Source organism: Aptenodytes forsteri, unplaced genomic scaffold (assembly GCF_000699145.1).
Source record: "Aptenodytes forsteri isolate BGI_AS27 unplaced genomic scaffold, ASM69914v1 Scaffold15, whole genome shotgun sequence".
Classification (NCBI taxonomy): domain Eukaryota; kingdom Metazoa; phylum Chordata; class Aves; order Sphenisciformes; family Spheniscidae; genus Aptenodytes; species Aptenodytes forsteri.
The window spans coordinates 7,371,532-7,381,480 of record NW_008795129.1 but is presented as its reverse complement, the minus strand read 5'-3'; the positions used below and the strand labels follow the sequence as shown (position 1 = coordinate 7,381,480).

Here is a 9,949-nt window from a genome sequence, read left to right as displayed (position 1 = left end):
CTTGTCTTTGGCATTCCCCCCCCTTTTTTTTTTTTTTTTCCCCCCCCTTAGCAAGAGGATTTAGGATCTCCCCTGATGTCCCACAGCTGCAGGGGTTATTCTGGCTAGCTACAAACCTCTCTCCTGCTACGTTTTTAAAGGCTTCCTGAAATCCCGAAGGCTGTGGGGACGGCTGAGGGATTATGAGCCCTCTGGTTTTAGTCTCGCCTCCTCTGACAGCTGCTCTCTCTTTCTCAACACCCTCTCCTTGATTTTTTGCAGAATCAAAGCCTCGGGCAGGCAGTGTTATTTCAGGCTGTGGTGGCTTGGTTGGGGAGGGAGGAATCATGTAGGGTCTCTTGGGGTCCGCTGTGTCCCTCTGACCCCACAGCCGTGCTCATTTTTGCTAGTCCCAGTGGATTTGCTTGGCTCCTGAGTCTGAGAAACCTGTAAATACCCCCTTCTCCTACTGCAAGCATTTCAGGTACCATCCTGCCTGAGAAGGTCCGTGCCCTAGAGAGGAGGCCCCACTCTATACCCTTCTGGTATCCGAAATATGCAGAACATATTTTCTCAAAAATAGAAAGAACAGGAATAGACTGCTGCCTTGCATAAACATAATGTATACATCTGGGGTGAGATGGCTTCCACAGCTGCTGTTGGGCGACTTTGATGTCGACTGGAGACACAGGAGCCTGGTGAGTGTGAACATGGACATTTAAGCTATATTAAGCAGAGAGATAGGCACCCGGGTAAGTGAGGAACACTGAGACAGTGTCTTGTTGGACAGTCAGTATAATGTAACTACAGTGTTTCCTACCTAAATTTTACATTTCTTTTAAAAGAAAGCTACCGGGTTTAGGGATCTAAAGTCTAGGGTCTTGGAGTCAACAGCATAAAAGGGCATGGAAACATTGATACAGTGTTAGTTTATGTATGCAATTCTGTAATAACAGTAGAGATTTCCTAGTGGATCTAATTCCTTTTTCACGTGTGAAATGTGTTAAGTCCAAGAAATCATCTAACGGCTGGCACACATTTAGAGTATATACAAGAATGAAGTATGTGCAAGAAAAAAAGCTGAAGAAAGTGGTTGGTTGTTGATTTGCAGGAGGAAAAAAGAGAGGGGGGAAAAGGGATCTCTAGCTGATCCAGAAACCAGAATGAAACTGCAGCCTTTTAATCTGTTCCCCTGCAGAGACAGGTAGAACAGTAACGCTCGTTAAGCAGAGCAAAGTAACCTCTTCTGGAAGCATTTTAATAAACTATTGTAAGGTCCATGGGCTCCTGCTGTGTTTTGATTCCCTGTTCATGAGGAGTTGCTTTTCACTTGCTTTGCACTTGTGCATCCATGAACACATAGTTATAGGTGGTGCTGGCTCTATAGGTACTATGCTGGCCCTGCCCCGCCAGTTTGTGCAGATGTGAATGCCACCATTAGCGAGCAACCAGGTCAGTGAAGAACTGGGGAGCTGGGGCTTTGTGTACCAGGGAAGCAACATCATTATGTGGGCTATAAATTGCTGGTGATAATTACAACTTCAGTTTCATTTCAGTGAAAAATAATATGAGTTATAAAAATCTAGCAGCAGATACCACAGTGAGAAACGTGGTATTATAATGTTCGTAATCTCTCTGGAGTAGTTATCTGTCTGAATTAGGTTCTACATCAGCATAATTGTCTAATCCCACTCTTGGGATAATAGTTGGACACCAATTTGTGATTCAGTTCTTGCCATTCAAAGCAAGGATTCTTCTCTGGTTGAACCACCCTAGCCTAGGTGCCTTACGCAGACTACTGTTGGAATTAGTCAGATTGCACACATCATTTCATGTCTTGTCCCTTATGCGTTAAGGTAGCCCTTTGTTTCCAATATCCTTTAGAAACTGTTTAAAAATTTCTCCATCTCATTGGGATTTAGGCAAACCACTGATTTGATTTTCCTGGGAGCTGGAGAGGACCTTCAAGTGGGTACTCTTTATACCTGAAGAGCGAGACCGGTGTTTTCTGTGAGGCAAATATCCTATGTTCACCAGACTGGCATTCATGTTTTCTTTCCTAGGTGCATCTCCATTTTTTTTGTGGAGTTCCAGGCATACTTTGGGCAGGATTATGCCAGAACAGCTTGGATCCACTCCATTGTCGACTGTGCTACGATGCTCTGTGGTGTGTATTACCCTTTTAAGACTAATGTGGCTGTGTTTTCTTCAGCTCCATCTGGTTTTAGCGTGTTCACAAGTTGGTGGAGTCAGCTGGGAAAGGTAGATACTGTGGGCTCTCTGGTGTATGGTATATCCAAGCTGCTTCCCCCAGCATAGCTGTGCAGGAAGGGAGTGTCTTCATACTATAGAAAAGAAGCAGAACTTTGTTTTGTCAAATGATCTGAGTTTTCAGAGATGTACTTTTGTCGAGGTCTAGTGGGACAAGTCGTGTTTGAGAGCTACTAACTGAGCACTTGTTTCTTTTGCCTTTTGATTGGAATCATATTTGAGACTTAGCACAGGATGTACATCTTGCCTTCAGATCAAGTCACAGTCATCCTCCTTTTAGCAAACTCGTATGTTTACAAATAGTCTTTTCCCTTAAAAGAAAATTCAGTGTTACTAAAAATGACATGCATCAATGCAGCAGTTGTACCAAATTTCTCATCAGTTTACTTTAAAACTGTGCAGCTAGGTGAAAATCCATGCCCTAATCCTGTGGAAGAGGGTTAATCCATGAGAATTGCTATGAAGGCATAGGGACACAGCTGGAATGAGACACAGCAACTCTCCTGTGTCAGCCGGGTTATATCTTGGGGGGAAAAAAGAGAAATTAGGATAACCTTGCCCTGGCATTGCAGGTAGCGGAGAGTGAGAGCGCTGGTGATGACACCCCATGGTAGAGGCAGGGTGATCTGGGAGCCATCAACATTGGAGAAGTGCAGGAGTGGGGTAGCAGCCCCGGAGATGGTTCAAAAGATGTGAGACGTCTCCTGTTTGGGTCTGGCGCAGAGCCCACAAGGCCAGGGAGGAGTGAGGAAGGACGCCTGAAGTTACTGAGGGCTGAAGTGCAAATTCCTGGTAGGGGAAGGTCTCAGTGTTGTAAGCGTGGAGTAATGAGCAGTGTGGGCTGCCACTGTGGCCTCTCTTGACCCCAAAAACTATGAAGTAGCTGTGTCCTGTAATGACTTTGATCTACTAAAATGGCTGCTGAGAAAGCTAGTGTAAATTTCAGTTTTATCCTGATTTTCAGGAAGATGATTTTTAGCAGTTTTTTGGTGCTCACACCATTGTGATAGGGGGGATGTTGGAAGACCACTCTGTGTAGCTGTGATCACCATTTTCTCCTGCTTGCCTACTGCTTCCTTTTCCTTGATGACAGTTGCAACAGTGTGTGAGGACCTGCCATTAACCACCAGCTTTATTTGTTTCTTTGAAGCCCCGCTTGGGAGTTTAATCAGTAATCATGTATCCTGCCAAGTTGGTATCATGCTAGGAGGCCTGCTTGCATCTACTGGACTAATTTTGAGTTCATTTGCCACCAGCCTGGAACATCTCTACTTATCATTAGGAGTCCTTACAGGTAGGAGGCATTCAGCCCCTTTGTTCCTGCCAGGAAAATAACACGGGAATATTAAAAATGATGGCCCCTTCCTTTCAAGAGGGGTGATCTCTTCTCCATGTCATATTGCCACCAATAGAGATACTCAGACCTGTTCCCTTCATTGTAAAAGACAGACTTTGGCTGCCCCTGTGGAGGCTTCAGCACTCGGTGAGTCTCATACAGCCCAAACGCAGCACACTGCAAAAGCAACTCTTTAACTTCTGTTAGAGAGAGGACTACGGATGAAGTTCTGAAATTATGGGAGGTTAGGAAGGACTCCTGTTGCAGGTGACACACAAAAATGTTTCCTTTTTTGCCTGTGATTTGGGAGGAGTTTGTTATGGTAGGAGTTCTAGACTGCCCCAAAATACTTGCATATTAAAAAAAAAAGTTTAAATCAAAATAAAAGAGTAAATGGGCAGAGGAGCAGCACTGGGTGAATACCTGGTACCTCAGCTGTGCACCTTATTTTTGTCTGCATTACATTCTATTGGAAAAGCAAACAAACTGCTGGTTGGTAGTATTGCTGTAGCAGGTCCTCCGTTTGCGTTCAGGTATGGTGGTAACAAATATCTTTGCTCTCTCCTATCTCTCTGTGTTTGCTGTGCACAGAGGAACTTGTGAGGTGCCCGTGGTCACACTGACATTCCTTCCTCATTAATGCTGACCTGGTAGCCACGGTGATATAAGCCCTTGTACTTGGTCCCCTGCTGTTTTAGTAACAAGTTGGTGGAATTACTGCAGTTCGCATGCTGCCAACAGCTTATTTGTTTAAAAAAAAAAAAAATCCTTCTTGTAGTGCATGTCGCTCCTGTATTACAATGTTAATCTTTGACAAATGTGTTCATACCAAATAAAAAGGCTCCTTGTAACTCGAGGGACTGTGCCACATACCATGCTAATGCCACTGAGGCTTCCTGATGTGAATACCGAGGTGGGAAAGCAGTTGCACTTTGTACATGGAGTTGCAGAGAGCCAGTTCTACAAGCAGTGAACTTCTAGTCTGTGGGGACTGATTAATGGAGAAGTGAACTGTTGGTAAAGGCTAGAGGTGGTGCCCCAACCCAGAGAGGAGGTGGGAGCATAACTGGTAAAGGTCTAAATCCATAAAAGCTGCAGGACTTGAAACTGTGAGGAGTGAAGCAGAGGTGAGATGGGGGAGTAGCAGGGTTCCTTCTAAGAGGTATGAAAATGTTTTCAGCCCCAAACTTTGCATTTCTGCTTTTCACAGGACATTTATCGGCTTTTTTTGGGACCTCTTTCCCCCTGCCAACTCACTAAAAAATAAACGGTGTGTATGCCAAATAGAGTATGATTTTCACAGCTCTCGAGTGATGATGTCTAGCTCGGGGCTGCTCCTCTGGCTCTGCTGCCCACACAGGTCCAACCCCAGCTCTCCGCCTTGCTCCTCCCTTCACCTCCTGAGGGGTGCCAGAGCGGGCTCCCACCGCCCAGAGTCCCTCTAATCCGCTTATCCTGTCCCGGCAGGCTTAGTGCCCGCCTGGCACAGTGCGGCCTTTGAGGAGGACGTGGCAAGCTGCTTACGGCGCCAGGTGATTATCTCCTCTATTGGCGAGTTCTGCCAAAGGCAGTGGGGACCGTTTTACCCTCAGTGTAGGACATGCTCCAAAACCCTAGTCAGGAACTCATTTCTGCGGCTGATTCAGAACTATATGTTTTAGTGTTAGGGCAAGCATTTGATGATTAAAATCTGCTCTCTGGTTCTGCAGCAGAGATCACAATCTTCTTCCCAGTCCAAGAGATGGATCTTACTTGTTTACTAAATTGGGCATGTCTCTGTTTTCTGAGGCTTTTCCCCCCTCTTTACCTTGTAGGCAGGGTTTTAAAACGGTCAGGACTCTAAGCAGCTGCTGTGTGGAGTTTGTTTATCTAACTGAAAAAGGTTTATTGTAGAATATTAGTAACAGAGACAGACTCTTTGTACTGTGTTTCAGAGACCTGAAAATTAATGTTCAGGATTGCAACAGACCGAAACACAAAAGTGGTGCCTCATCAGGACAGCGTGCCCAGTGCCAGCGTTTGCGCAGACCCTGGGGCAAGACCTCATCTTGCATCCAGGAGAGGCTGACACGCTATTTTTCGGATGTTTATTGATTGTCCTTGTTCTTGTTATTAAGTGAACCCCATCACTTCTTTCTGAGCCTTGTTATCGTGGATTAATGAAGATCCGTTAGGTTTGTCAAGTCAGTGACCCTGACAGTGGAAGAAAGGAGTCATCCTGGTTTCTCTTCACACTGTGACTGAGCTGTGTGATACGGAATCAGAAAAAGCTTCCTATTTGTTTGTACTAATGAAAGTAGGTTATGTGGTTTAATTTAGTGTGTTCCATATGTCATGCTCAGTATTAAGCCATCTGCACTGTGCTTCTTTTCTAGGACTTGGGTTTGCACTCTGTTATTCTCCAGCCATCGCGATGGTGGGCAAATATTTCAACAAAAAGAAAGCGCTGGCGTATGGAATAGCCATGTCAGGAAGTGGAATCGGTACCTTCATCCTGGCCCCCGTGGTCCAGCTCTTAATCGAGCAGTTTTCCTGGCGTGGAGCTTTACTCATCCTGGGAGGTTTTGTTTTAAACCTCTGTGTCTGTGGTGCCTTGATGCGGCCTATTGCTCTTAAAGAGGACCGTAAAACTGCTCCTGAGTTTCTTGAACAGGATTATGTTCCCGAAGCACAGAAACGAGACTTAAAGCGAATGTCCATCTGTCCATCTTTAATCAAAGTGTGGTCTCATGAATGTTTATGCTACTGTTCATGGAAGGAATATGACTTTTTACTGATGCCAGGCTTCATGGTGCTGGCAGTGTCGGTTTTATTTATGGCATATGGCTGTAGCCCTCTTTTTGTCTACCTAGTGCCTTATGCTTTGAGCGTTGGGGTGAGTCATCACCAGGCTGCCTTCCTCATGTCCATACTTGGTGTCATAGACATCATTGGTAATATCACCTTTGGATGGCTAACAGACAGAAGGTAATGGCTTACGGCTAAGCAAGTATAAGCTTTAGCTGGTGGGAGGCTGGATGCAAGTGAAGTGTAATACATGTAAAAGTTAACATTACGGACTTTTTCTGTAGGATGTGTGACTTAAAAAAAAAAAAAAAACAAAAAAACAAAAAAACAAACAAACCAAAAAACCCAACACAGTCTAACTTTCAGAAATGCTTACTATTTAATGTTTTTGTCTCTTTCGAGTTTGTTCAATTCTGCTGGTTTCATTTCTTTTTTCCTGAAGAAATGACGTGTTTGTGCAAAGCTCTTGCATTTGACAGTGGAAATGTAACCCCCTGCATGAGGTATGTTGAGCGTGATCCTCTGTACCTGGTTCCTAGAGGGTCTCGCTCTACTTCCTCTGCCTTTCCATCTCTTTTGTGCTGCTGGGGAGGCACAGAAGTCATGGAAAAGGGTCAAGGGTCTGGCCCAACACTGTCAGGCATATACTCAGAAGAACTGGCCTAAAATTGTTACACGTTTTCCAGTATATGAGAACTCACCGTGCTTTGCTAACTCAGCTCACTCCAAACATCTGTGTGCAGCATCTGTAACATCAGTAGAGACTGGCTAAATTAAGAAGGATTTTGAGTCTAAAGGATGCATTCTTTGAGCGTATTCAGTTTGTGGGAAAAATCGATCATTGGTTTTGTGGGGCAGAGAGAAAGGGAATTGCCATCTCACTTAGCTCACGCTAACTCCAGTGTTCAAGGTCTGATGCGAAGGATGACAGCTAAGAGAGGTATACTGTAATATTTTTTGCATAATATTGGGAGCACCTTGCTGGACTGGGATGTAAAGCCTGATGGAATACTGCTTTGAACACTGAAACTTCACTGGGCTGCAAAATCCTGACAGCGGAGTGGCTCCCCTCACTAGGGACAGCCCAAAGAACATGGCAGGCAGCATGGGCTGCTGCTTACCAGATGTTTCTGCGGCCGTAGGTGGGCAGCTTTCCCTACCTGGGCTCGTCAGTATTGAGCTTTTCATCTTGAAGGCTGTGTAAGAAAACGGACTTAAATTTGAGCTATATAAGAGAGGGATCAGTATTGAGCTTTTCATCTTGAAGGCTGCGTAAGAAAATGGACTTAAATTTGAGCTATATGAGAGAGAGAGAGAGACTGAAGTGCTGCATGCCAGGGCATAGAAACTGAGATGCTGTGTCCAGTGATAATCTGTTTCTTTTCCATTTTGAAATTTGCAGGTGTCTGAAGAAGCATCGGCACTTTTGCTACCTCTTTGCTGTGGGAATGGATGGCCTCTGTTGTCTTTTCCTGCCAGTTCTCCAAAAATTCCCCTTGCTTGTGCCGTTCTCATTTACCTTTGGCTACTTTGATGGAGCCTATGTAACGCTGATCCCTGTCGTGACAGCAGATGTAGTGGGAACTTCTTCCTTATCATCAGCACTGGGTGTTGTGTATTTTCTGCATGCCATACCATATCTAGTGAGCCCGCCTGTTGCAGGTCAGTTCACAAATGACTTTCCTATAATCTTATTGCTACTTCAGATTTACCTGTTGGTGTGATGTAAAAGGAGAGGAATGACAGCAAATGCACACTGAATGTGGAGGTAGCCCCTGGGCAGGGAAACAACACACCTAGACCTTCATAAGACTCTAGATCCCACTTAAACCCTGTCTTGTTGGGATTATTTCTATATATAGAGCGAGCTGAAATTTAAAAAACAAAACAGTATGGAATGGGCCTTCTAAGAACTGTTACATCACCACTTCATGTAGTTCAGAAATTGTGCAAGTAGAAGGAACAAAAGATTTCACTGTGAAATTACACGATTTTGAAAATGTAACCTAAAGAGAGTTTCATTCCAAGGTTGGGGTTTTTTTTGTGTGCAGAGGACTTGATCTTTTCATCTCCAGACTGCTTTGAACAGGTGGGTGAGTCAGCTTTACTACTGTTTGGTCACAGGCTCATCACTGTAATATCTAACCGTCATTTGCCCCATCGGTTCCATTACAGTGAAGTAAGGATGAGAGCTGTACTCCTATTATTCTTTAGAAAGACCTTCACGCAGTTTTGAGTATTGTGGAAGGACAGAGATCTTTTTCAAACAGCCATGTATATATATGTCTTGCATATTTTGTTTGCTGTTCACATCAATTCCCAATTAATCTCTGTTTCTGAAGCTTTTAACTTAATTTTCCATAGCAAAAAATATTGCAAAATGGAATTCTTTTAAGTGACGCATGAGCCTTGGGCATAACTCACTAGATGTTTCTGTATGAGGATCTCATGCACACAGTATTTAATCCCAGGGCTCTCTAAGCATGTCTACAGACTGCCAGTTAAATCCATGCAGTTGAAAGATGTTTGTTTAGTATTGTGGTGATGACTGCTGTGCCTTTTCTCATGGGTTTGATCTCTAAACAAAAGCCCATAAAAATCTTACCTGTCTGCTGAGGACAAATCCCTGCCTGCCCCAGGAGGTAAAAGTATAGTGACGTGATGTCAACCCATGTTGTTTGATTACATTTATATCTGATAACTCCAGAAGTTTATAAAACTCCTGTTGATCACAGGATTTGTAAATTATCAGAATTTTGGTGGGCCTTTAAAAACCCACGATTTGTTTTCCTACAGGTTGGCTTGTGGACACAACTGGCAGCTATACTGCATCATTCCTCCTGAGTGGATTTTCTATGATATTTAGTTCAACGTTATTGTGCTTTGCAAGCCTAGCAAAGAAAATCAAAAGAACGCATTTGCGGTCGCTCACCAATGATACTGGCACCAAACAGCACATCTGGACAAACGGAGCAATAGCTTATTCTGTCACGGCAGAATTAGACCAAAAGGATGTTGAATTTTTGGCTGCGGATACAAACAGCTACAGCAACAGATGACAAGTGCCGTCAAGATTCAGCACTGCACAGCCATGACTGAGATGGAGGTGGCTCTGTAGTGTTACGCTGTTGAAGATATTACTCCTGTGAAACAAGGCATCTCTCAATTAGATTTTTCTGTCATGTTTTAGTTGGCTAAACAGCAACAGTAACACCAAGTTAATGCAGTAATAGAAGAAAGCTAGCCTGAAAATAGAGAGAGTTTGTAGATACAAATGTTCACAGATTTATTTGAAACGCCGTATGTCAACTCCACAGGTAATCTCAAAGATGCTAATTGGCTATAATCAGAAGAAACCTATAAAGTAATCAGTCACCAAAACTGAACAATAAAGTTTAAATTATTTCAGAAATAGTATTAATGAAATAAGCTTTTTGGTGTTCTGGGCTATTATGTTTCAATGGACTAATCACACACACACCACCAGAAAACCTCCACATTTATCAGTCTGCATTAAACTCTTTGCAAATAACTGTTTCAAATGCCAAAGGCTTTTTTTTTTTTTTTTTTTTTTAA

General features: G+C 43.6%; 1 protein-coding gene across 1 annotated transcript in view; it reads left to right on the top strand.

Annotated features, from left to right (window-relative positions):
- Nucleotides 1–9,432, top strand: part of SLC16A12 (solute carrier family 16 member 12) — a 9,571-nt gene extending 139 nt beyond the window's left edge. Inside the window, exons 2-7 of the mRNA XM_009278009.1 lie at nt 262–328; nt 2,043–2,146; nt 3,401–3,544; nt 5,962–6,553; nt 7,776–8,035; nt 9,170–9,432. Of these exons, the coding sequence (XP_009276284.1) occupies nt 262–328; nt 2,043–2,146; nt 3,401–3,544; nt 5,962–6,553; nt 7,776–8,035; nt 9,170–9,432 (1,430 nt within the window). The remainder of the gene's footprint in view (nt 1–261; nt 329–2,042; nt 2,147–3,400; nt 3,545–5,961; nt 6,554–7,775; nt 8,036–9,169) is intronic.
- Nucleotides 9,433–9,949: the final 517 nt, after the last annotated feature.